This window comes from Enoplosus armatus, chromosome 15 (genome assembly GCF_043641665.1).
Source record: "Enoplosus armatus isolate fEnoArm2 chromosome 15, fEnoArm2.hap1, whole genome shotgun sequence".
Lineage (NCBI taxonomy): Eukaryota > Metazoa > Chordata > Actinopteri > Centrarchiformes > Enoplosidae > Enoplosus > Enoplosus armatus.
In genome coordinates this window covers 7,068,173-7,096,088 of record NC_092194.1, presented here as the reverse complement: position 1 = coordinate 7,096,088, position 27,916 = coordinate 7,068,173, and the positions used below count along the sequence as shown (strand labels likewise).

The following is a 27,916-nucleotide window of genomic DNA, read 5'->3' as shown; positions in this document are numbered from 1 at the left end:
TCCGATGCACCTTCAACTTTTATTCAACATCACAACTCCTGTAGTAGACATTTGGTCTGAGAGAACAGCAGACTATGGATTTCTAGTAGCATGTCCCAACAGAAAAGCACTACAAGTATGAAATGAACAAGAGAGACAGGAAGGTTAAAACATGGCTACAGGCCTGCATGCACAGAACGATGGGAGTATATAGACTTGTTCTCCTCTAGGTGAGTGCTGTACAAACTGCCCGGCTACATTTCAAACGGCAGGCCAGTCAATTTCTGTGCAGGTAGCATTGTGTTCATAGAGCTCTCTGAAACTGAGTTGCACGCACAGTCTGGTGTACATCACACAGTAGTGTTGGGTAGCATCATGAACGACAAATCCATTCAAAAAAGGCACAATCCCATCCTCAACAGTCACCCAGCAAAAGCTTAGGGGAAACATACAGGCTGAAGTCATCAGAAACTAAAAAACTACAAGTCCCACGGTTGCATCCAACAAAGTGCTCTGTGGATGGATGGTATAGCAGCAACTTGAGTTACGAGAACATCAAATTGACTGAAGTGTGACAGCACACAATGTGTACAAGTCTGTAAAGCAGTCTTAGTTTCCACTGGTCCTGGGTCAGAAAACAGTCCTAAAGCATGTGTTTTAAACAGACAAAGCATGTTTATTTCAAACTAAAACAATATGTACCCAACATCAGAACATCCCTGTTTGTTTTCTTTTTCTTCCCCCTGGCATGTGAATTTCTGTTTGTGTATAATTGGAAACAAATTACAGACATTTATTTTGGGGATACAACATTTCGTTTCATGTTTTCATTTTAAAAATGTTCCTTTTTTTTCCAACTCTAAGCAGCTGTACTGGTCTCACTGTATGCGGGCTATTTGTTCTGCTTAGAAACTGAAAGCATTGCAGGACACCACAAAAGCATTCATTGAAAACTTTGCAGCAGCGTTTTAAAAGAAGAGGAGACAGAAATGGGGCCACCAACTGCCGTTTTCAAGTATTGTGTGTATTGTATTCAATCCAATGTCGAACAGCCAGGATGTCTTAATCTCTTCCATAGGAAGGTCAAAGCTCATTTTCCCCATATACAATTGAAACATTTTGGTAGGCAATTCGATAAAATTCGCCAAGCTTAGATTAGTTAAAACGGGTGGGGTGGCATTACAACTTAAAAAAGGAAAAAGGAAATAAAACACAAACAAAATTGTCTATCAATAAATCAGCTAACGAGCCTTCTATTTAAGTACACTGGTATTTGTGAGAGATAAAATCATTTGTTATTGGTTATCAGACAATAACTGATGTGAGTCAGTATTCGCAATGTCCCGTGTGGTGGTGGTGGTTTGCTGACATGAGTACAGAGAAGAAGAGACAACTTTACAAAATGATCTTTTACCTACTGAGTGATGATTATGTCCCCTCAGTGTCTGTGACAGTGTCTACCACTGGCTGACTCGCAGCTTCCTCCATGGGCTCACTCTGTTCATTGTCTACGTCCTTAGGAGAGTCAAGCTGCTCCTGCTGCTGCTCTGGTTCACTTTCAGGGGGAACAGAATCGGAGGAAGATTCCTGAGTGGGCTCAGGAGAGGGCTCGGGAGAGGGCTCAGGAGAGGGCTCGGGAGAGGGCTCGGGAGAGGGCTCGGGAGAGGGCTCGGGAGAGGCCTCAGGAGAGGGCTCGGAAGAGGCCTCAGGAGAGGGCTCAGGAGAGGCCTCAGGTGTGGGTTCAGCCATAGTGCTATTGTCCATTCCAGGTCCATTGCCCCACTGGGGTTGGGGTGAGGAGGCTCCCTCTTGTGACTCTTCCTCATCCTTCTGTGGACTTTCCTGCTCCTCCAGAGAGTGAGTCGTCTCTTCAGGGGGGCTGGCAGCTTGTGTGAAGGCCACAGGTGAGTCCTGGAATGAGGCCTCAATCAGCGGTGAGGCCTGGCTTGGGCTCTCACTGTCTGGGGAAGAAGTGGTTTTGGAGGGGGACTCGGCCATGGGCTGGGATGGCGATTCTGTTTGTGAAGGGGTCTCAGTTTGTGGAGATGACTCGGCCTGGGTGGGAGCCTCAGTCAACGGGCTCTGACACTTGTTTTCAGGCGATTGGGCTGAGGGTGGGGACTGTGCCTGAGGTGTCTCAGACGGAGCTGGGGTTTCTGACTGGGGCTTGGGCGCTGCTGCTTGGCTCTGTGATGGAGGTGGAGACTTAATCTGACCCTGAGGCAGTGGCTGATTCAGACCCAAGAGAGAGGGCTTGGCCTGAGCTTGAGGCAGGAGTGGGGACTGGAATCGTGGCTGAATCTGGGGGTTCAACTTGAGTGGCGCAAGCATTTTGCCTTGGTTCAGGGTCAGGTTGGGATTAAGAGGTGGAGTTGGAAGCAGAGGTGTAGGTAGAGGGAGGAGAGGTGTCCAGCCCCCACGTTCACGGTCCCTTTCGCGGTCCCTCTCTTTGTCACGGTCTCTTTCGCGTTCGTGTTCTCTGGTGCGGTCTCGGCCACGGTCCCGGTCTCTCTCCCTCTCCCGCTCTCTCTCTCGGCTGTGGCGGTTACCATTCATCTCCCTCCTGAAGTCAAAATCTCTTTCATCTCTGTCTCTTTGCCTGTCCCACGGGCGTCTTCGGTCATCTAGGTCTTGATGTACTTCACTGTCAAAAGGTGCTGTGGCACCACCACTACGGTTCCAGGCCTGCGGCCCTCCAACAGCTCCAGCATTTCCCGGAGCTGCGGCTGCTCCTCCAGCTGTCCCAGGACGGCTGTCAAAGCGATTGGGGAAGTTCTGCACAGGCGTGGGGCGCTCCTCCTGGAAGCCTTTTGGACCTCCTGGGGCCTGTAGGCCTCCTCGCATGCCATCTCGTTCATCAAAGTCCCCTCTGGCCTGGTTCCAACGGTTATCAGGAGTGAAGCCTGCAAGAGCCTGCAGACGTCCCACTAGGCTGGTTCTGGCTGGCTGAGACCCTGGGGTCTGGAGCAAGGCAGGCCTGCCTCCTCCACCCCCTCCTGCTCCACCACCACCTCCAAGGGACTCCCTATGCTCTGGTGGAGGGGTCCTCAGCAGGCCTGTACTTTGCTTTTCCATTGGAGGGAAGCGGTAGTCCTGGTCCTTGCCCTCATCAGCCCCAGAGGAAGACTCATCTTCTGTCTTGGATACATTTTCACTGGTAAGGTTGGGGGCCCTGTTGAAGGGGTCCAGCTGAGAGAAGGGAGCCCTGGCACGGGCTTGAGCCTGGAGGGCACTGTCAAGTAGACCAGCAGCCTGCTGGGCAGGGCCCTGTTGCATGAGGAGTGGGAAGCGGGCGGCAACCCCAGGCTGGAGGAAGTTAGGTCGCACATCCAGAGGCAGCAGGCCAGGCATTCTCTGTCCAACCAGACCAGACTGATGCAGCGGGTGGGTGAGGGAAGCTGTGGGGTGCATGCCAAGGAGACCCATCCCACTGCGGACTGCATTCTGCATGCCTGGGGACAAAACACAGCGACAGAAATAAATGTTAAAATTAATCTTGGCCAATCTTCTTGGCCAAAGATTGATCCAAATCTTGGATCAAAGTGTCCACCAGAACCTTGGAAGAAAATGTGAGCATTGCTTCACCTTGCAGTGTAAGTTCTGCAGCAGCATCCATACCCTCTGCAGACTGTGCCGTTTTCTCATTGGTGGCATGCTGTGCTTGGACTCCCACTGGGTTGAACACACCGGCTCCAGGCATGGCGGGTGCCATGAAGCTACCAGGGATAGCGCTGGTCGGAGGAATCATAGCACCGAATGGTGATTCCTTGACAGCTTCTTGGCTGGTTGCCACTGATGACTGCACTAGAGCTATAGGTGGGTACAGGAGAAACAACAAGTTAAATCCAAGCTAATAAATTCCAACTAAATGCCTTGAATGGACATGTTGTCAATTTTCAAAACTATATGTATGTCATAAATACTCACAAGTAGTTGCTGAGGCCATGCCTGCTGTCTGTGCTGCCTGCATAAAACCTGCACAACAGAGAATGGTTTCATGTAAGCTTGTAAATAATATTATACATTTCTGTAGGTCTGATCTTTATATGACCATTTGTGTCATCTACCTGGCGGAGGCTGCGAAGTATTGAAGCCAGCCCTTATGAAAGGTGGTGGCGGCCCGTAGCCTGGTGGGGGTATGCCCATGGTGACGGGGAAGGAAGGAGGCACCAAACCAACTGCATTGGGAACAGCCTGGGCCACTGGCAGCTGAATTAGAGAGAGCACATGAGTAAGTTACATGGTACACAAGTTCCGGACCATGTACCAGTGGTTGCCCAAGCCTCCTTGAAGTCTTTGAAAAAACCCATTGCTCTCTGGGTGTTTAACAGATCAAAATAGTCCTACTTATGGCAAACAAAGATGCATGGTCACCATTGTTATCCAAACAATGATAATCAAAACAGTGAGCCCTATGTGCTCTTCAGTACCTGTACAGGCATCATGGTGACTTGCTGAGCGTAGGTCTCAGTCTGGGTGTTAGATGCCGCTGTAGTCTCAGTGCTTACTGGCTGACTTGTAACTTCCTTGGCTGGCTCAGAGTTCTTGGCGGCTTCCCACTCTGCAGAAACAGACAAAACAAAGTTATAAACTATCATCCAATTCTTTGTTTGGTTTGGGAGTTAAGCGGTTTCTGTTCCAACTTAAATCATTTTTCTTTCACGGTGGGGGGTTCCTGATGGGATTTCTTTAAGGATTCTGTGCATTACCATAACAAAACAAACAACTGAGGGAACGGGGTAGAAAACAAATCCATGTTATGCTTTCATCATGTGTGTACAAACATGCCTGCGTATCCTTATATTTAAACAGGCACTTATTCCAAATCAACAGACCTAGAGCGCGTGCCAAAGAAAGAAGTTAATAAGTTGATGTGTTTCTTTTCACCATCATTAACGGTCTCCTGGTCAATGATTCCTCCTTCAGCAAAGCCATCCAGGTCATCCAGCTTCACCTTCTCCCAAGGTATGTAGGTGACACCCAGGTCCACATCCCAAAACTGCTTGTACTCCTGCTTAACCCCCTTGTTCAGAGCCCATGCAATCTGGATCAGACACACACACACACGGCCAAGGTCAAGAAACAGCATTTTTTTCAAAGTAATTTCTGAGAGCATGTAAGGATCCATGTGCCTGGAAAGCTAAACTGTCTCTGAGGTTTCCCCATTGGAGGTCAATGGTAAATTACATTAGAAGAAACCACAAGGTGAATGAGAATACAATCAATTAAATTAGAAAGGTAATGTGCACCTTGATGATTTTGGAGCCAATCTTAAAGGAGCCGCTGCTGAGCTTCTGGCGGGCACGGTATGCATCCTGTCTGTGGACCATACAGATGTAGGCACAGCCTCTGGGAGGGATCATCTGCAGACAACCAGATTAAATTACATAGGACATGGGAAGGTTAAATAACAAGACATGACCATACAGTGGAGAAGTACAATCGACTTAGATGTGTGATTGATGAGAAATGTCTAAATGAGAGGGCGCATATGTGTAGCATAGAGGAATGACAAAGAAATAAACAAGATATTGGAATTGTAATAGAAATATGACAGACAGTTAACGGCACCTTAAGGTCACTACATTGTTATGACAAATATCATTTTGGGAGTTTGGAGATCAAATAACTGGCTGACATACTGTCACTAAATTAGAGAGTTAGGAGGGGGAGAGGTCTACTTACATTGATAGACTCAATCTGACCAAACTCTTCAAATAAGTTGGTGAGGTCTTGCTGAGTGGCCTTTTTGTCCACCTGGCCCACCCACAGAGTTGTACTGCACACTAGGTACAGGGAGAGGGGAAAACAATTATTACTCATCAGAAAAGCACTGACAGCAAACTTGAAATATTCTGAAACAATGACTTTCACAATGACTTCCACTTACCACTTAAAGTCTTGGATCGTATAGGAGGCAGTCCTTTCTTCTGCCGCTCCTTCTCTCGCTCTCGGGCCCGTCTTTCACTCGAGTAAGACCGTGATGACTTTCTCTTGCGGTCTCTGGAGCGTGAGCGTGACCGCTTGCGGTGTTTACGCTTACGTGAGCCGGACCGGGACCGGGACCTTCTCCTCTTGGGAGACCTACAGAGAGAAAACAACAAAACCTTTGGGAATTCTTTCTCGGCTGACTTTTTGTCATGTTTACTGTAACACCAAAGGCCTGCTCTTTTTGAGCATCAACAGCCGTTTCCACAGTTCATAATTACATTGAACATTTGTTCACTTTACAAAAGGCACTACTGTGAGCTACTAGCCAGTGTTTGAAATTAAAAAGACTACAGCAACCTAATATTACAAGCTTGTATAGGCAAATAATTACTGCTCTAATTGACTCCTCTATTTGAAAAGCCCATTCTTTCAAATTTACAATACACTGACCAGAGATATGGGTAACAAATCTGGATTGTGTCTAGTTCAATCAGTCTCTGATGTCTTGTATGAATGTATTCATTTCTTAGGCCCATGGAGGAAACACAGCATATTATGCGAGTCTTCTGAAGTAAGAAAGTAAAAGCAGTTCTACATATAGTAAGCAAGACAGAGACATAAGGTAATTATCAGTAAGTTTTGGTTATTATTATCCTTTACACATAAAGATCTTCCAGTCAGAACTGGTTCCATATAGTTCTCTTAAGACAGTACTGCATCATCTGACCTTCAGGGAAATAGTCAGCACTTTTCTAAAGAGGTTAAAAGATTATAGCTTCTTCAGCTTGTACAACAGACAATTCAGCAATATTACACGCACATTCAGAAAATCTTGCCACAAAATGAGATTTCATAAGTGGGACTGACCTAGAGCGTGACCTTGAGCGTGTTCTGGAGCGTGTGCTCACAATCTTCTTCTCCTCTGCCTCAAAGATCTCCTCCTCCATACCATCAGGGCCCTCGTCCAGATCCATGTCCTTAAAAAGACCGTCATTTCAACACATCTTTACACAGAAATACAAGGTAATGTAGAAAACTGCAGAATTACTATCAGATCTAGGCCTATGGATAAATAAACATTACTTGTGTTGAGACATTCATTTCATTTAAAAAAGTTAATAAATAAAACCATGGTATACATGACTATGAAAGTTTTGGTAGTGGCACACTGGCCAGGCATACCTGCTGTTGGTTATCTATGGAGTCATCCAACTTGTTCTCCGGCTCAGGAAGCTGTGCCTGGCTGCTGCTCTGAGCAGTCGCAACTGAGTTCTCTTGCCCAAAGATTGAGTCCTGCCCTTCTATGCTCATTGCCTAGAAGAATAAAAAGAGTGGTGTACCTATTGTGTGTCCTTTATTAACATGGCATCTACACAGGTAGGTCAATGTATATTTACCCATGACCACCAGTAAAGAAAATTAGGGCTATTTACTATCCAGCATGATTAACATAGAGCAACATGTGAAAAAATAATTATCTGTTAAATGACAGCAAGCTTGAGTACACCTTCAGTATTGAAAAATCATTCTTTGGGAAACAGTGACCGTGTGTGTACAGTGTGTGTGCCTACCTTCTGTTGGTGTTGCTGGTGCTCTAAAAGCTGCTTCTGAAACTGCTCAAGGTTCTGCTGTTGTAGCTGCTCAGCCAGCTGATGAAAGAGGGAGCTGTTGATGGGCTCTGACACCATGGGCCTGAAAGTGGTTAGCAGCTTGTTTAGATCAGCGGAGATGGTTGATGCAGTGAAAGGATTCTGGATCACTATTAGGTTCGTTTTAATGTGGGAGAAATAATAGCCTGATCATATAACACCCTGAACTCACAATTGAGATGATGAGGTGTCCTTTTTAGATTCCTCTCCGCGTTCTGAATCATTCCCAAAATCAAAAGGACCCAGAAGTTTCTGCAAGCAACAAACAGCATATTAGGATGCATCAGATAAAGCAAGAAATTACAAACTTTCAGTTGCTGACTGCAGCATTACCTTATTAAAAGAGGAGACCCTCTGCTCCAGGGGGTTGAGGCTGTTGGCAGTAGCAGCAGCAGTGAGCTGAGCTGTCAGAGCTTGCAACTGCACCACTAGGCCAGCATCCAAGGCCTGCAGCAGGGACGGCTGAGGCTTCTGCTGCTGCATCTGTAGACTCTGTACCAGCTGCTGCAGCTACAACAGGTGATTATATAGAGTATTTGACACATTTTCAACACCAACCGCTACACAGACTGCAGAGGATACTCAAGCTAAAAGGACAAAGTATTGTTTTACTGGATATAAAGATTCTTAAGGATTATTATTTACCCATAACCAAACATGTTCAGTTCATTAGTTTATTAAGTGAGATGCTGGGTGGACAAGTTCACTAACCTGTTGTCCCTGGGGACTCTGTAGGATCTGTGCCACAGCAGCCACAGTGTCTGTGTTGGTAATCTGGGAAGCCCAGTCAGGCAGACCCTGGACTATGTTAGCTGGGGTAGCTGGGGTGGCTGGGGTGCCTGGACATACAGAGACAGAGATGTTTTGTAATATAAACATTCCACACTGGTGTCAAACTAGTTTTCAGAGTGTATGGGTATGTGTGTTTCACTCTACTTGAGTGTACTCTGACTGACCAGGTGTAGTGTTATTGACGGGGGCAGCACTGCTGGGCATGACAGGTGTGACGCTGGGAGGGGGAATCCCTGCCGCCATGTCCAACAGAGGCTGAATGATGTCACTCTTGAAGACCGCATTCTTTTGCCACAGGTTCAGGACTCGCACTATCTTACTCTGGAAGCACCAATGAAGAAGACAAAAGCAACTGTGACATAGCAGTAAAAGATGAAGACACTTTGCTTTGGGACAGTTACAGACTAAAAACTAAACCTGCAGGAGTCTCAAGGCCAAAAACTGACTATATATTTAAAAACAAAAGCATGATATTTTGGTCTTGCAACCTCTATTACATGCCTGAGTCACGTCTTTCCTTTGTCATAAAAGGTTAAAATGTATAATTTCCTTTTCACTGGTTTCTTAACAATTCCTAATATTTGTCCATGATGATATGGGACAAAAACAAACAGCCCTACACAAATGAAGGGAGTGACGACTGATTCACTTACTTAGTTGCAACAATGCAATAAAGTGAGCCCATTGCCAATCCCTGATCTATTCCTCAAAACACCTATTTATATATGCCTAGAGGCATATATAAAGGCATCTAATATCAGCTCTCTTGAACCCATGACAAGCCACAAAAATGAAAATTCACAGAGAGGAACACAAAACCTATTAAAATCTGTCTGACCTTATCATCTGATGGGCAGCGGTAGAGGTGCTGGAACGTTGCAATGATATTCTTGCTGAAGCGAGGAGCAAAAACATCCTTCTCTGTGCCAAACTGGTGTCGCGACTGTCTGACAATCGAGTCGATGACGTACAGCCCTGGGACCTTGTATTCTGGTTTGCACTGCGGATACAGAAACAGATATTTATGTTAATAACGGGAAAAATCCAGGAGGTTAAAGTCTAGGGCCTTTTATGCACTTCACTTAAGTGATGAATGCACCTTTGCACATTGCTATACTACACATTTCAAGTAGATCACATGCAATTTGTGAAATTGTTAAGAGAACACATTGACAATTGACACTGTTAAAAAAAGGAATTTGTATAAACACTGCATTTAAACTGAATATATAAACTATTAGGATCATCACCATGCCTTTACCTACATGTCCTTTGCATCTGGTTTAGGAAAATCTAACTTTTGACTGATTTCACCTCATCATCAAACTCAAACTAACTCCCAAAATGTTTACTGACAATCTTCATTTCAAATGTATAACTCACCTTTTGTATGAACTTCTCCACACTCTGTACAACATGCTTGTAGAACTGAAAGATAAGCAAAGTAAAGGAAACATTTTGAGTGACTTGAACAGCACTATTTCAGAGCAGAGTTTTAAAAAATGCAGTAGTGGAGGTAAAACTAAACCAGCAGCAGCTCTGGTTAGTTAAAACCTGAGAAAGGTACAGAAAATACTTGACCAGCTTTTTTTTTTTTTTAAACTCTTTTCTTTTTGTTGGAACATTTCTCCAGTTGCCCCACCCTACACTACCCACCCCCCTTAACACCCCCACCACCTCCCATCACTGACATCACAGACAGAGAGATTAGTGATGACAACTGCAGTTTTGTCTCCTGGCGGTTTTACAAACATTAAGAAATGTAAAATTTGCTGTAATATAATTTAATCTTCAAAGCTGTTTTATCTTCATTTAGAGAGGCCTGCAAAGCATATATCATTAATGCTGAAGGTAAATTGTCAATTTTGAAGGGTGTAACAGAAAGATGTAAAGAATCATACTTCCAGTAAGAAGTTCAAAAAAAGTTGGAATTCAAATTGAACACTACCAACGTTTTTTTATTGGTGGCCTTGGCAGAATGTGCTATTTTTTTTCAGAAAAATGTTAAAAAACAGGAACCAATAGGACATTCCTACACTTTCCAGTGACCTGTGAAAAGTAGTCTGCTAAATGAGGCTTGCTCCAACAACTCATTTTTTTATGATAATTGTTGCCAATTAATAAACAAACATTTGGCATTCATTTGTGTTTATGTAAGTGGACCGAACCACAGAAAATAAACATTGAACTCTGATGCTGAATTCATACCAAAACATGAGTCATCATACTCCAAAACATGGAAGTGGTAAAGGTATCTCACTTGAATGAAAAACATCTAGACCAGAAAGTCTGACACAAATCATCCCTTTCATTATGTTGTCGAGTCTACAACCTTGTTAGATTCAGTCCATGTAGCCTTTATGTACTCTATATAAAACAGGGCCATTACAATATAAAAGGTAGCCAGCTAGCAAGAGGTGAGTAGATGGCTATTAACTGACAGCAGTTTGGGAACTCTGCAGATACTGGCCATTAACTGTTGGACAGTTTGGCTCAGCCATTAATTATAGATCAACCAAAACAGTAGTTTTATAATGAAGGTTTCCTCGCGGCCTGGGCGTTGGGAACCACTGCTTTAATCTATATACCTGTGAAGACTCTGCTGCACTGATGTGCATGGAAGTTTAAATTTAGTAACCAGTAAATCAAGAGAGGATAATATACATTTACGTAGTTGATATGATTTTGGAGGTTTATTCAGGTGTGACAACTATACTAAAACTGCACTGTTGCACCTCGTTTACTACTGACACCACAGAGCTAAAAGACCCTTTTGCCTGCACAGCTAAAGTCTATAAAAGATATGTCAGTAAATGTGTATTCCTACTATGTGATGTGAACAGGTAAATATAACAATCACAACCAGTCCTAGTCAGTAGGTGATCTCCATACCTTTATAGCCACTGTTTTCCTATGGAGAGAGATGATGCTGAATTTTGCCTTGGCTGATGTGTCTGTGCCCATGCTGCTAATATTTATATTTTATAAAAGCATATTCAAACACAGTATGTCTGACTGAGAAGCTTAGATTTGGATGAAAAAATTACATAACCCAAAAAGCTCTGCTGAGCTCTCTGCACTCACTCTGTGCCCAGATCATCAGTGAGCAAAGCTGAGCCTGAGACTTTAAGGCTTTCTGAGGTCAAACATGTATAGTGACGGTTCACAAAGCACTCAGTGATGTACCAAAGTACTGAAATTCATACCTCAATGATGGATGAAGTCTTTGCTGAAGCTGTATACATTAATACACAGGCACTGAGACACATCTGAAAGATTTACCCTTTCCATATTACAGTAAAAACTAACATGGTTGTGCAGCCTTATATTTATTTATCTATTAATTTTTTTGCAAATCCACTTCTGGAAGGACTTGGCATTGCACATCTGAAGCACTATGCATTTGGATTTAAGCAAATCAAACAATGTGTCTTCACACACTTTTAATAAAAGCTTAAATTCTACAATCAGCCAGTAGATGGAGTCAAAGCACAGGAGACTGAGTGGCCAGAGTATATGGTTCTTTATCACAGGGACCAAATAGAGGAAAGTGGTCATTTCAATTAAATAAAGTTCAAAACAGACAGACGAAAAGCCTGTCAAGCAACTGCAGGCATGCTCACATAAGGCAGTGAGATGTTACTGTCAAAATCAAAGTTCACTTTAATTAAGATAGTGCTGTATGATCTTTGAAATAAAATCCCTACTGTCAAATTGTTTGTATTTTTGCTAACTGTGCACAGATATTACACAAGTTAAGTTAAACAAATGCCATTTTGTTGGTATTCTTTAAAAGCTTTTGTCAAAACAAAAAAGCCTCTGTGGAAATTTGTCAGTGAGTTGCAAGGAAACTATTTCTCCATCAATACCCTTGTCAAATAAATTCCATATAAAACAAACCTCCATAGCTGAAACAATCATAATAATAACAATAACAATAATAATAATAATAAGCTTTCTGTCTGTGCACACTCAGATGTAGCTCGAACAAGAGCATGACAGATGTTCAGGAAAACTTAACATTGGAATACAACTGCAAAAATAGTGACTTTAAGTCTGAAGACTTACAAACACCACACTGAGACAATACGCCATTCATACTATCAAATATAAAGTCCGATATAAACAAAGATCATTTACACTTGCAAAACCCATCAGACTATGTTGTAAATAATCCATTGAAATTTATTTGCGTAAACGTAATGCAGCCTAGAAACTAGAAACTAGACACGAAAGCATATCCATTTAACTCAGAGCCAGCTGTGTGCGTCCAGTAAGGTTTGCAGTGGTTGAAAATTAACAACGTGAAATTTATTTGTGTCAAGACACTATTAGCATATAATACTGGGAATAAACGTGTTCGCAGCACCAGCCAACTAGCTAGTAAGCAGTAGCCTTAGTAAAGCCTGAAATGTTGTAAATCACTGAAAAGATCAGATACTGAGACCAATAACTCAAGACAGGACAGATGCCCTCTTCAACCCAAATCAATGACAACATTAGCAACACAAAAACTAAACACAAAAGAGACCCATACATAATATCTACTTAGGCCCAAGTGACATCATTACGGTTTCCCGGTTAGTTACAGCTAAAATGGACGACGATTAGTCTCAAACTGTATGCTGAAATAAGTCCGACACCAAACTGAACACAGGGCAAAGTGATGTGAGTTTAGTTGAAAAACATTCTTAACTCGACCAGTTACTAAAGTCACAATGTGGACGATAACGGGAGAAAAGCAGTGAATGCTGATGAGGGAACAGCTCTTTGAAAGAGTTGGGTCTTTTTAAAGATGACAGCTGCACTACACTCACAGGTTTAAATATTAATCTAGTCAGGATGCATCGAGACATTTTTTTTGTTATTCAATCGTGAGATTCCCAGACCTTAAACTTACAGTAACCCTACTGAGCACAGGCATGCCTGCAAAGAAAAACACATGCTCATACACTAGTTGCTGCAGTGGGGTCCCGTCTCTAGGCAACTGATCTAGCACACTGCACAGCCTGATTAAGTGTGCAAAGGATAAGAAACATTTACTCTGTATAATAAGTGTATTGGACATATGATTATGAAAAATAGATTCACATTGTGCTTTGCAATGTTTTAACCCTTAGAAACCAATAGACCCATAGGCTATCCACTAGGAAGTTTCGGTTAGGTACATTTAAGTGACTGTTACGACCAATTGGATGGGAAAAAGCACAAGGAAGGGAAGGAAAGACAGATAAGATAGATGGCAGCACAGGTAACAGCAGGCCAAATGACATCACTTCAGACGTAGGTGGGATCCCTCCTCAACCAAACAAGAGGGATTCTCCCTAATCTGGCCTCATTTGTGAAGGGATTTTTATATCTACCCAAGGCACCACTTTTACTTTATTTTATTTTTTTAAACTGACACTGGGTTTAAAAAAGTTGGCAAACATCCTTCTACATAACTAGTTGGTCAGTCTGGTAGAAGTACTGTTACAAAACAATCAAGAACAAAGGGAGAGAAACTGACATGAGCGAAAATGTAAATATGTTCCAAAGCTGCACTGGTGACTGCAATAACAGTGACACAAACTTTAGTTGCATCAGTACATCAAATGCAATGTGCAGTTTAAATCCATTTGAATGCTTGATTTCATTCTCAAGTAAAGTTCTGAGCTGTATGCACCACAGCCTCAACAACAGCTCAACAAATAGGACTTGGTCCCTGAATGTTTAAGGAAAAACAGAAAGACTTTTTTCATGTTGGGAGATGTTGATCTATACAAATCTGTGCTCATGATACACTTTGAGTATGCTACTATTTTGAGTATGACCACAAAATAAAATTACAAATATTTGGACCCACTTAGAATTAACCGAAAATGAAAAACAGTTCATTTCAATTTGAGAGGAATACTTCTTATTGCCAATTTAGTCAACACATTACTAAAATGAGTTCAGCATGGTGTGACAACCAGGGATTTTTAAAATTATATTCTGAGCCACTTTCTAAACCTTCTGGTGTGCATTCAAAATTTAAAAGACCATAAAAAAGATCAAATCTGAATCTACATAACTGAAAGTGTCAGAGGGAAAATATTCTCTGACAATCTGGTGAATATCAGTGTGTGTGTGTGTGAGTGAGTTATTAATCTCTGCTCAAACACAAATTACCTGTGAGTTATAAGATGCGCATAAAAAGTAATACCAATATTCTCTTTTTAGTGGAAGAGGTTTAAAGACTGTGGGGAAACCTTATATTTATATCAGGATAAAGAGAGCAACATGATACTAGAAGCAGGCAAGCAGCAGGAGAGGAGAAATTATATGAAGGCTGTGAAGTTCAGAAGGAGGTATATTGGAAGGTTTCACATTCTTCTGCACAAAATATTTCCGAAAAAAGTTTGGAGGCTTTTCCCCCTCAGATTTCACACAATGTCAAAACAAACAAATTTATAGTGCGTAAAAAAAAATAGGTTACTCTGGCCAACAGACTCCCTGGTCAGGTTGAGCTTGGGCACAGTGTTGCTGTAAATTACAGTCACCAAAATCCATGTACTAATCCCAATGATAAGTGTGTGAGACATCTCTCCTATGTCAATCAAGCACAGTTGGTACACGCCCAGAGTCCTGAGAAGAGGTCTAATCAGGCAAAGTGAAAACAGCTGTGTGGGTGTACTATACTATAGGGCCACACATTTTCATAACCACTCATTTGAGCTTTAAGGACTAGGCCAAGAAACCCTGCTATATTGTGAAATATATTATAGATTTCTATTAGACCACAACAGAAATTACAAACATTTTCAAGACCACAATGTCTGAACACATCAATTGCGGGAGCTAGCCTAGATAGCCATTAACAGCAGTCCACAAGGTTGTAAATTATGTAGCTTCTTGTCAAAACCTTTACTGTCATTAACCTCCACCATTGTCCTTCACTCAGCCAAGCAGCATCCCGCCTTCTCTGCTGCCTGTATTATTTCATTGAGCAGCCATAAACCAGGATAAAAACAACAGGCACATTTTGACTTGTACTAGTAGGAAAAGCACAAGTGTTACTAATAACATTAATAATGGCTTTGTTCTATTTAAGTGTTAAAGTAGTCCCGACCCCCTCTTTATCAACAGTTCAAATCAAATGTGTACTGAAAACATCTTGCCTTGCTAACAGGACAGCCAGAAAGATGACAATAAATCAGTCTGTACATGTTCACACAGCTCTGAGCAATCAGCCTAAATAAGTGAGGTCTGGGTATACAATGGCAGTGCCTATTATGGACTAGTGTAATGCTTAAGGGCTTATTTTTTTCAAGAATATGGGAAATCATTGCGATTAATCTTGTGGTACAAAAAATAACAAAGATCCAGGTATGAATAATCAAGTGGTCATTTGCACTTTCCCTCTATGTATTCCTTCACTTTCTTTTACTGTTAGCATACTCTGAGCTGTCCTAATTTACTCCATGACATCTTAAACCTTGTTGTGGTGTCTTCTACGAGCATGAGACGTTACTTTTGGATGCACAGGAACATCAAATTCACTATTTGAGTGTGTCTTATGAGCTCCATTCAATTCATTATCCCACAGAGACCTAGTGATTCTGTCAATCATTTGGAAATTAGTCAATAAAAGTCAAGTGACTTTTTTTAAGTTTTGCCAACAAATGGCACAAGACAAAAAAACCCAGATGCCCCTCATCCCTGATGACAGCTGATGTATTAATACTGTCAGCTGGTACTGTCATGGCTGTCATTGTCCTTTATAAATCAGGGATTAAATAAAGTACATCTGGAAATGAACCAGAACACATACGGCTTATTTCAATGGGAAATATGTTTGGGAGCTTCTAATGTACATAGAAGCTACATTTAGGTTAATTTCATCTCATTGTACAGATCAGTCACAAACTATTTACATAAAGGCAATAATGGTTGCTACCAAATGTACTGTGTATCAGAACAAACTGAGATTTAGTCCTAAAATCTGATTAACCATACTAATAATACAGAGGAAATTAGAAATCAATCATCAAGTATTGAGGAGAGGAGTGCTAGTCTTGGAATCACTGACCAAATCCCTCTCACCATTTATATGGATTTTGAAAAAAAGACAAATGATCCTAGATTAGCTCTCATACTCTGACACTTGATGAATGCTAGTCACTGTGTGCCATGGCTGTCTTACTATCGAAGGTATCAAGCCAAAGATTAAAGATGACAGACCAAGTGGATCTTTCTTAGTGGAGAATTATGACATTTGACAAATGCACAAAGTACTCAGTGACGCAAAAAGTATAAATTACAAGTTTGAAAAATGAATCCCATTTTCCCTTGCAAATTCACTCAACAGCCATTACAAGGCAAACAAATTGTGTCTGGACAGTCACTAATTATTGCTGGTAATTTAGTTGAAATAATTTATTCGAAGTTGTTGAAATAAAGATTTTAGAGGCTGCTGTTTCATCAAAAAAAATTATATCTCAATCTTTGGTAATCTTTATCTCTTTTGGCAGTATTTACATATAGTAAACCAAAGGTAGATTTGGGAGTGTATGTTAAATTACTTAATATGATTTAACAATTTCTCATGAATGTTGTCCAGCTAGGTCAACTCTTATTATCTTAGAAAAGCTATAGCTTAATAAACATTCAGTCTGACACATTTCACAACAATCTGTCCCATCTTTTCCTTGGTCCTAAAGGTGCACAAACCACAAAATACAGCACAGACTAGGATTGCTGCAAAAACCATGCATAAGATTTCAAGAGGATTTACAAGGTTTACAAGATTGTTATTGTTATTATCACAGCCCTCATCTTTCCGCTTGGGGAAAAGGGGGAAGACACATACAATATAAACACAGGACCAGACACACTACTCGCAAAAAGAAAAGAGACAGCCATCTTCAGCTGAAAAGCTGTTGGCATTGCATCTGTGGTCACGTATTTCAACGGACAGTATAACGGACACAGTATAAGGTGTAAGCCCAGCAAAGCTTAGCTTACTGTTGCCTCTGTCAGTAGCTGTGTGCTGATGTCAGCCCAAAAGAGTTAATGTAATGGCTGTTGGATAATTAAGACCATCAACATAAACACAAACTTTTAAAGCCCAGGCGTGAAAGTGAAGAAATATTAATCATGTCTGAGTCAGATTGGTTAAATTGAGAAAAAGTCTGTGGTGAAGACAAACAGTCCTGACAATAGAGTGCAGTCCACTGCCACATCTTTCCTCTAATTTAAATTTGATCATCCAGATTTGTAATCTGTTAGTTTGTTCCTCAGGTGAGGCAGCAGAAGCACAGTGAATGAACGGGAACCACGTCAATTCTACAATATATTTTAAGACTAGGCTGCATGGGCTGCACTCGAATAAATTAGCTCTCATTCATTTGAACTAGGTTTTTTGAAAAAGTTACACCTCTAATTTGTTGTTAAAATCTGCACTTTAATTCTATCTTAAATACCAAGACCGGATCAGCAGATTAGACATTTTCAAGTCCTTGAATACCATGTGCCAACATGAAAACTACAAACACGAATCACTGCTACCCTGTCAAAATAAACATTCACTGTGAAATAGACAAAACCCTCAGGGATGAATCAAATTACCATGTTAATGAATGCTGTCATATTAATGCAACACTGATAGTGTCTTTCTACGACAACTAAAAAAAGACTCTGCACAAGGGGTGCTTTATGAAGAACACCCCAAAATAACATCCATCTTAGACTACTCCGTCCTCACCAGCCTATGTTATGTGAAAATGAAGTGTATATATGTGATGTCCAATATGTTGAGGATGAATGCTGAATTACTGAAATTGTGTTAAAAGCTGTATCACCAATGGTAACTTGTCTATATGCATTCTCACAACTTGTGAATTTAAACCCCACACCAACTGATTGCTCCAGCTCCATCAATATGAAGCAACACAGAAAATGTTCTGACTTGACAACCAAGAAAGAAAGGTGCATTAACTAGACAAATGCACAACACAAATATTGTCAGACAATTCAAGAAGAAAAGAAAAACTAGATTGCACCTTCAATTTCCAACACAATCAAGAGCTCAAAGCCAACATCGACCAACGTATGACAACCAGAGGGGGAGTATAGCTCACAACAGAGGCAACAGCAAAATCCCCGCTTCTCTGGGTGTGTGGGAGCAAATTAAGTTTAAATGATTTTAGTCTTCTTCCATCTTCCTTGTGAAACAACCCATACTCCTACCTAAGCTGGTTAGGGATTCTCTTATCTCTTTGTAACTCTCTCCACCCCATCCTCCTGCTTCACTTTCAGTGCTTTGGGGGAGCTGGGAGAGCTGCTGAGGGAAGGGGAAACGGGTGTTATTCACAAGCAACATAAGGCACAGCAACACCAAAAACACAGCAATTCCTTTAGAAACAAGAGTTCACACAGGAAACATATCATCAGAAGATTTATCGTTAAGGACTGGTGTCCTGGACTTGTGCTCTCAGGCCTTGAAATCTTCAATTAATTCACATGTTGCTGTAATAATAATGTAATAATTTATAAATGTATAAAATAATAGAAAAAATATCTTCAGTCTTGGCCTATATCCCTTTAGCGTCTCAGAAAAAAAATTTCATTTCAGGTGAACTATAACCACAGATGGTCATAGGGACTTGGTCAGTTTTTTGTTGATCAGCTTTTTCCTCTGAGAGGCCTTTAATAGGCCCAGGGTCCAGGAAACCAGGAAATAGTGTAAAGGGTGTTTATAATGTCACATCAAAAAATCTCACTAATAGGTAAATTAGTTCAAGGATTTGCAACTACATTTTTAAGATGTAATACTGAACCACAACATCCAATCATAAGCTGATGATTGTTTTTGTTTTTTTCTGTTTGTTGTTACTGAATAAAGTGCAGATATTGCCAATGATGGCTGTCTGCAAAAGATGTGTTTCAGCCGCGTTTTTCAGTCCCCTGTGTCACGCCTGTCTGATGGAACGGATAGGCTTCTATTTTAATCAATATAATAATAGCTGTCCATACAGGCCGCATTGCATACATGACCACCCCAAGCGTCTTTTTATGCTTCAAGTCTATTTTCTTCTATTTTACGAATGTAACTACAGTGTTTGTGTATGAAGCAGTGAGTGCTACCAAAACAAGGGTGACCACACAGCAGCACTGTGACTGAGCGTGTCCAGTGTAGACCGTGCCAGGGGACCGAATCTGCTGCTGTGTCGACACGGAGTTAACATACTTGCAAATGAACTGCGTCTAGTCATACTGTTTCAGTGTCTAAGATTTTCACCACCCATGGTAACACTCGCACAAACAAGAAATGCCACTGTTGTTCTTTTGTCTGTGTAAATACAAGTGGACCTGTATGAAATCAACTAGCCAACTCTAGCATAACACTGAGCCTCTAACATGTCAGAGTAGGAAAAGCATAGGTGTAAATAATACAATCAATGAAATCCATTTAGCTGCTTGGTTTAAGGGACCTGGTATTGTGCATGCTGGCTGACACACTGTCCCGACTTAGTGGGATATACCCGTGCTTTTCCTACAATGAAAAGTCCAAATATCTGCTGTGAAAAGCGCTATTGGCTTTTTCCTGCTCTAAACTATCCATATTTAAAAAAAACCCTTTCGGTTGACCTCTAATATATAGAGTCAATACTAAACGAATATTAATGGAACCAACGGCTACGCAGACCATAGGGAAAAAACTCCTGGCACATAATCTGTGTTCTGGTTTAGCATTCTGATTTTCATATACTACAAAAACACTATCACAAAATTTCTGAAAACCCATACATAAGAGATCCAGGCCCCCTAGATTTTTTTACGTTGGGACCAATCCGATCCAATATCGGCGATGCTGGTGCGATTCAATTATCGGATATCGGACTGATGTCACCGATCCAGATTCCATAGTCTGATGTTTTTAATGAATTAATACAAATATGTAATAATTTTAAGCCCATAGCCAAAATGTTGTAGCACAAATAAATTAGTAATAAAACAGGTCTATAATGATATCCAGTAGTCCCCATCATTTTTTTAATTTATCAGTTAGACGTACAGGTGGTGCTTGCACTAGAGCATAACCCCCTTAATGTAACATGAGACAGTCAGCAACTGAGAGAGCTCGTAACAGTTGGCTAAAGCAAGACAGCAACTTGAAATGTGTGTAAAGCCAACATTGCGAGGGGTGGAAGTTTTGCTGCATCGTTAGTTGGTTCATTATTGGTAGATATCCAAATTCAGGAATCAGATCGGTACTGAAAAAGTGGATTGGTGCATCTAAGATTTTTACTTCTTAACCATCCACTCCATAGTTCATATGGAGTCCCACAGGATCTCAATCCTGCTACAGCCCTCAACCTCATGCCTTGAACATGCTCATGGTCTGGCTTGGCATGGGTGTCTTATATGGAAATTTGGAATTAGCAAAACCATAAAGTACATAGGCTCATATGCATCCCGCTAATATGTTTTGGCTTGCTCTTCTCAATACCTTCCACTAATCAAACAATGTTTTCTCACTGCCTGCCTTATTTGTGAACCTACCAACTACATGTTAGTGTGACATGAGTCTCAGCCTGAAGGCTTAACAGAAAACATAAAGAGGTACCTGAAGAACAAAAGTTGTCTTTGTACTATTTTTACATAATAAAAGTTTCCCACGTATTTGTGAAAGGATATAGTCATCAGAAGCTGAAAAGCTTATACAAGACCTTCACAGTCAAAGTAAAAAACAGAAAAATGTATTTCTACGTACTCTACACAAGTTTCAACAGAGTAAATAAGATGTCAAAAACATCACGCTAGGTTGTGTGGATGAGTTTACTTAGTAACGGATCAAATCACTGGCATAAGGAGATCAGCTGCATGTAAAAGTAAAATGAGGGAATACAGCCATGTGAATCATGATTTTAGTGCTGTTGTATAATTCACATCAGCCCACAGAATCTACATTTACATTTTTATCTTAGAGAATCTACCCTTGTTTGTATGTTAGCTTCAGACTAATCTTTTGGATTTCATCAACCTTAGACTGACCATTATTTAATAAAATAGTATTTAGATGTTTAAAAAATCTGTTTCCCATTAACCAAGTGACAAATTGCAATGCAGTTTGTGGCTGAATCTGACGTTTTTTGTTGGAAATAAAAAGCTAATATCTGTTCCACATTTTGCTTACTGCCTTCTCATTTATCACTTATCAAAATCAGAAATGGACACATGCCTTCAATGTGTTGGGGCCTGAAATTGTAACGTAATACATATTCAAAAATGATTGTGGACCTACTCTCTCTCAAGAGTAATTTTGCCTAAGCATTCACATAAAAACTTACCATGCTCATAGCTGGATGGTAAAGCATAGATATTTGTCTTAACATAAGAATTGGAGAGAATTTCTCTTTCATGGCCATTTCTTTATTCCCCATTACCTGCCTCATCCTGTAATACTACATACTTACTTTTATAGCCTTGATTCCAGACTTGGTGATCTGGGTCATCTTGGCCTTGGAGATTGGCGGCTTGTACTCGTTCAGTGAGTACAACTGAAAAATGAAAGAGAGAACATCTTGTGTCATACGCTGTAACTACGAAAACATAACGTTAATAATCATTCAGCGACTATATAACCAAACAGTAGCCCAAAGCATCATCCCTTCTCGTCTGCAAGCTTTGTTCACCATTTGCAAAACCTTCATTTTGGCTGTGTTTGTGGTCAGAGAGCCAGCAGTTCATAATGAGACGACGTTACGTTAGTGGACTTGCCTCTGACTCAGGTTATTTGTTTTGATACCATCATTACAATAAAATAACCATTCACAATTTAATTTCTGTCAACTGTGGAACCCAATTCGTTTTAGCTGTTAACTGTGAGTGGATACTGAGGTCTGCATTAACAATGATTATGCCAAAGACTTTCGTGTCAATGCAGACAAATGGTTGCGCTACTAGCTTGGAGCCCCCAGATAGCTAGCGGTTAACCTAGCTGTCTAAATGTGCTGGGTTATCTCTAGTAATTTATATTCTGTGCAACTGCATATCAGGAAGCTAACGCTGATTCAGTCAGAATAACATAGCAACAATTATCTGTCAAAGTAGCAGTAAGTGCCAGGTATTTTTTACCCACATCCATATTAGTTAGTTGGCTAACCAAGTTATCACGTAAGCTAACTGAGGCGGTTTGCTAATTTGTAGCTATCTAGTTACCGTTAGCACCAGCCTGTGGAATTTATTTTTCATACACTGGCAACCCAACACGGTGTGTGTTAAGAAACATGGTCTCTTCACGGATTTAGTATTTTCTGTTAATATGAATTAGACACCGAATAACTTAACATTGTCGCTGTATTGTTGTGCACAGACAGCGGCCTTGTGTGAGACTACCCTCCTCTCTCCCCCTTTCTGCTACTTGATGCTAACGTTAGCCAACTAGCTACCGCAAATGTGAATTAAGACAACATTTTCTACTCTTAATGTGTTCAGCATTTTGCAAGGGATTTAAACTAACCTCATTGTTAAAGGCTTTGACGGCCTCCATAGTGTTGTGTTTCGGCTCGCAGGTGACTGTAAATATTTACAGATATCTCCTCAATAACCGGTTAGAGACATGCATGCTCGACGTTTGGTGAGATGGAGGAGACTGCCAATATGGCGCATAACCTCAATGGGAAACCTGCAGAGACCGGCGACTCCTAGCGTCAACTTCGGGACACCACAGGTTGTACCAAACGGCCCCCTCTGCTTTTTGTATCAAAGGATACGTCACAACAGTTGCTGTACACAAACACACGATCGTCATCTATGATATTGACCACACAAGTCAAAATAAAGCTGCAGTGGAAAATGTTCACTGTTGTTATAATACTTTATTTCCCTGTATACGAACAAGCAAACTGACATTCATACCAGAATAATGAACATCACACATCCATGTACACCTATTTACAGCGTTACTGTTTAACATGCACAACAGATGAAACTTAATTCAGAAAAAAAATCTACATCTTTGTCCTTGGAGATTGGTTGGGCCCCTACCAGTTGATGTTGTCACCATGTCAGAGGCCCGTGCTTGGCCTAAGTAGCTGTGGTTGTCACATAATGCCTGATGTCTGTATCTGAATGACCTCCCAATCATCTGTTTAACTTTAACTAGCACAGGGTTTGGGGGGGGGGGGTTCTGCCTTAATGGACAATATAGAGTTTTTTTCCTGAGAATTATCAACTGTGAATCCTGTGTTTAAAAGCAAATTAACACTGCTACATCCTCTACTAGACTGTATATACCATCGATTAAACTAATTAACTTAAAATATAAATTAAGTTGTCTGTTACTGTCAATGTTTGTGGTTTGCATGAAGGTTGGAATTCTTCATTTAAAAAAAGTTTGTTTTGGTTTAGTAGAATACTTAATTACATGGCCTTTTCTACTGAACAGGAGGTGGTTTCTTATATCTAGACTTGAAATAATATTGTAACAATGATTTGACACTTAAAAATCTAAATCTGTAATTAACATGATTTGTGACCAACATTTATTCTATTAGTACAGGCCCCAGTGTTCAGTCTGGAAAGTCTTCATGATAAGGATCATATAATTTCTAGGGTGAACAACACACATCAATCATTCAAAAGAGTTGCTGTAAAACACGTGTAACAGGCAGTGACGGTGCATGGCACCAATAATTGAGTGAAAACAGTTAAAAACGTATTCACTACTGATGAAATCAAAGTAGATATAAAACATACTGTAAAAACAAGTGTTTCCATGCAGAAAACAATGGATCAATTATTTCAACATACTCCATCATTCCAAATATTAAAACCGTGTATGCATAGCTTCACAGAATTACAACATAAAAACAATCATCTGTAAAATGATCTAATCTTACAAATCAAACATTAAAAGTAATACTAAGACACATTTCACATTTTAATGTGACCTGCTAATCATATAAGGTCTGTTCCATCTCCATGTAGGAACTAAAAACACTCTTCTTCATTGATCCAGTTACTTGTTGAACAAAACTTAACAACCACTGACATGGAACAGTAGTCTCAATTGAAAACAGCAGTGTGTGTGCATCCAAAGTATGCAAGTGTGAAGTCCTCCGAATCCAGACACAGTAAAACCAGTCATGAGTGTCTTTATAAACTGGTCTCCACCACTGGAGCAGCAATGACTGATGCTGCAGCTTTTGTGGCCTCTGATGCCACCTGCTGGTTCTCTTTAACACAGATCTCCTGCACCAAGGGCGCATTGGCCTCCTTCCACTCTCTGAACTTGTCTGAGGTAAGCTCCTTCTCCGACAACACCTGATCTATTGCCTGTAGGTCCGCCTCCTTTGACTGTGCCAGGAAGGAAGAGAGCAAAGAAAATAGGAAAAATGAAATGACAGCACAAAGCTCTCCAAATGACATTCTTTTGCAATTCACATACTAGCTGCACTGTAATTGTGTAATGTACGATCTCTAGTGGAGAAACAGCAGTGGAAAAACACACTATGAAACAGAAAATGTACCTTTAATGTGCTGTTGAGAGTTCTGATAAGGTGCAGTCTATCATTGACTGTCTGGTTTTTACAGCGTTTTATGAAGGAGGCCCTGAATTCCCTTTTCGTGGATGGTTTACGATCTCCTATTGGCGAGAGGCTGGCCTCTTTTAGATGAATATACAGCTTCTCCATCTCATCTGAGCTGTTCCCATAAACCCCTGCAACAAGATAAGGTTATATTGTATCATCATCATACACATCACAAGGATTACATTGACTAACAGCATGGCTGACAGGTTCTCCAAGCTACAGAGAAAGCAAAATGGTACCAGTAAATTTAAATTACATACAGATCAACCATATATCAATGCTGCTTAGCAAAATACAGAGAGGCCACAGACAAAGGAGACAGGGTACAAAAAATACTACAAAATCTGAAACTGTATGAAAATGTGTCAGCAAAATACGTTAACTAACATGTCTTCCTTTGAGCACAGGTGTTAACCAAAGATGTGAGAAGCAGGTAATGTTCTCAGCTGTCATGTTTTCTTACGACTGGAAATGATACAGCTGAAATCTAAAACAGAGTCTCCTTTAGTCAGCTCAGTTTTAAAAGTCACAAAAACCACAATTAAAGAAGTAATATAAAGTCTCACCTTGTTCTTCAGCACCTGAAATGACCCTCTGTGCCTCACCCTCTGCGGCAGGGCTTTCCTCATTGGACCCTGTTTCCGGAGAGTCCTGGTGAGACGAGCTCTCTATCACATGGGGGTCATCCTCTTCTTCCGTCTCCTCTGGCGGAGGTTGATGCGAGTGCACCTGAACCGAGCACACCACTGCTGTTTCCCCAGCGGGAGGAGACGCATGCGAGACCAGGTCCAACCAGGACTGCCGGTGCTTGGTGAGCGAGGAGGTGGAGCTCTGCGACGTCATCGTACTGACGGGGGACGAGAGAGAACCGTTGGCTTCGCTGGGGACTGCGGAGGAGTAAGGGGGAGGAAGGGTACCCTGAAAGACAAACACACCATGGTCAGACATCATAATCTACAATGAATTAAAAAGGGTTTTGTTCAGTTTTACATTTGGAAAGAAAGAAAGAAATCATGTGCATTTTAAAGCAACGGAATAAACATACTAACAAACATAAATGAATGAAGAAATGAACTCAGTAACTACAATATTCAGAGACATGACTGACCTGATGCGTGCTACCAGGGGGACCGGATGCATCCACGGAGTCTCTCAGGGTTTGTTCAGAGTACGGTGGAGGGGGAATCTCTGTGCTTTCAGCTTCTTCATGGTCACTGGCTTCACTGTAACACTCTGCATGGGAAACACACACACAAAGTCAGAATTCATACAATGATACGTACAACCAGAATCCAGAGGAAATTATTTTTAGCCCTGAAATCACTGGAAATGGTGCTGCTGCGGGGTGACCTAATCTGTTGGAGTTCATGTGTTCAGTTAAAAAAAATTAATTAAAAAAAAATCGATAAAATCCGAAATGCATTTTTGTCAAGCTAGGAACAAAGCTACTTTTCAACAATATAAAAAGTTGTCTGTATCTTAGAGATACAAAGTTTTCATTCAACAGCTAAAGGGAATACATTTCTGACTGACTCACCAGCTACAGTGTTTCGTTCTGTTGGCTCATACCGAATGGAGGCAAGCCCAAGCTTATTCAACCATCTGGGGGAAAAAATATTCAACTCAACAACATTTGACAAAACAAGACAATACATTTTCAACAAAAAAAACACCCTCAATGAATGAATCAAATACATCAGTGTCACACAGTGTGTGTGTTGTGCTTTTATGTGACTTACAAATTCATCTCCTCGTGGCTCTCAGCAGCAAAGTAAAACATCATGACTTGTGGGTGGCAAGCTTTGAATGCACTGCATGAGGAAAAGTAAGAGAGGTTAAGACAGGATCAGCACAAACAGAGCAATCTACTTCATTGATCATTTTCAGATAGGAAGTGTATAGTCTTGAAACTGGCTGTGGAAACACTTTCTATGTCATTCAATTCCCTCAATAGGTTCCTTTTTTATTCAAACCACTGGGTGTGGGTGGCTTACACAAAAAAAAAAGCTCTGTGATTGAGATGAACCAGAAACTGACTAGAGTATAACTATGAGCTTACTGTTTCTTCTTGCACTCTATGGCTCTGTCAATCATGAAGTTGGTGAGGTCAATGTAGCCTTCAGCTTTTTCTGCCTGCAACACACACAGATTGAACAACAGTGAGCGTTGAAACGAACCCATTATTTCAAACCACTTCCTGGCAACGACACCTGCCGTTGAATTGCAGGAGGCTACTTCTTCTATTTTCTCCTGCTGTGTGATGGTGACATACAGTAGATCTGATTGAAGTCATCATGCCAGTAAATCGGACACGTCAGTTACGTATGCCTGTATCGGAGTCTGACGGGCCATTAGTGACACCGTCACATTCAGGAAACACAGTGACAGTGCTTGGCAGATCCTGCAGCGACAGGCTGGCAGGGAGACACCTGTGGCAGAAACAAGCATGACTCATCTGCAGCTGCCGGTGCCTCACACTGCATCTGTGACTCAATATGTGTTCAATGCGAGATGTGTTAAGAAAGATTAATGCTGTAGTAAGAATTACCTTTGTTGCTTTTTTGCTCTAGTTTGCAAACACAACTAAAGCTTAGGAAGTAGTAGAACTATAATCACATTGGATCTGATTGCAATGGATGGAACTGTGGCAACAGCTTTTGTTTTGTTCACTGCAGCACTTTAAACAAACGATAATAAAATGCACCATGACAAACTGTGTGCTGATTTACAGTAAATATTTGATTTGTACAGATCCAATGTGTGTTTAAATACATGCCACTGTACACTGCATCAAACAGCAAACAGAAGTGAATTATATACCAATGCAGACTGGCACAGTGACTGCGTCTGGCTTTGGTGACCTAAAGTGTCATTTTTATTTAAATGTGTGACATTTAAACATGTTCCTTCATTAAAATAAACATGGCTGTAACTGCAGTTTATTTTAAGCCAATCCCACATATTTGTTGATTCTCACCATTACATTCATTTGTTATTTTATCA

General features: G+C 41.0%; 2 protein-coding genes across 2 annotated transcripts in view; both read right to left on the bottom strand.

Annotated features, from left to right (window-relative positions):
• Positions 1-22,869, bottom strand: LOC139297256 (SR-related and CTD-associated factor 8-like). The gene is made up of 20 exons (XM_070919844.1): positions 22,840-22,869; positions 21,794-21,877; positions 9,735-9,779; positions 9,190-9,351; positions 8,516-8,672; positions 8,271-8,398; positions 7,893-8,069; positions 7,732-7,811; positions 7,482-7,602; positions 7,093-7,224; positions 6,778-6,887; positions 5,870-6,063; positions 5,665-5,765; positions 5,229-5,342; positions 4,867-5,023; positions 4,410-4,540; positions 4,047-4,188; positions 3,907-3,954; positions 3,565-3,789; positions 1-3,431 (listed from the first exon to the last, which is right to left on the bottom strand). The coding sequence occupies exons 1-20, from the start codon at positions 22,867-22,869 to the stop codon at positions 1,408-1,410; spliced, it is 4,362 nt and encodes a 1,453-aa protein (XP_070775945.1). The 3' UTR covers positions 1-1,407.
• A 308-nt stretch (positions 22,870-23,177) lies between these two features.
• Positions 23,178-27,916, bottom strand: part of LOC139297518 (connector enhancer of kinase suppressor of ras 3-like) — a 46,371-nt gene continuing 41,632 nt past the window's right edge. The window contains 7 exon segments of the mRNA XM_070920226.1: positions 23,178-24,677; positions 24,851-25,041; positions 25,480-25,831; positions 26,022-26,146; positions 26,451-26,515; positions 26,653-26,724; positions 26,973-27,046. Of these exon segments, the coding sequence (XP_070776327.1) occupies positions 24,477-24,677; positions 24,851-25,041; positions 25,480-25,831; positions 26,022-26,146; positions 26,451-26,515; positions 26,653-26,724; positions 26,973-27,046 (1,080 nt within the window). The 3' untranslated portion in view covers positions 23,178-24,476.

Coding starts and splice junctions, on each gene's coding strand:
- LOC139297256 (XM_070919844.1), bottom strand. CDS start 22,869: ATGGAGGCCGTCAAAGCCTTTAACAATGAG. Junction 5,024..5,228: donor TTGGCTCCAAAATCATCAAG/GTGCACATTACC, acceptor TGTCTGATCCAG/ATTGCATGGGCTCTGAACAA. Junction 3,790..3,906: donor CATGGCCTCAGCAACTACTT/GTGAGTATTTAT, acceptor ACCCACCTATAG/CTCTAGTGCAGTCATCAGTG.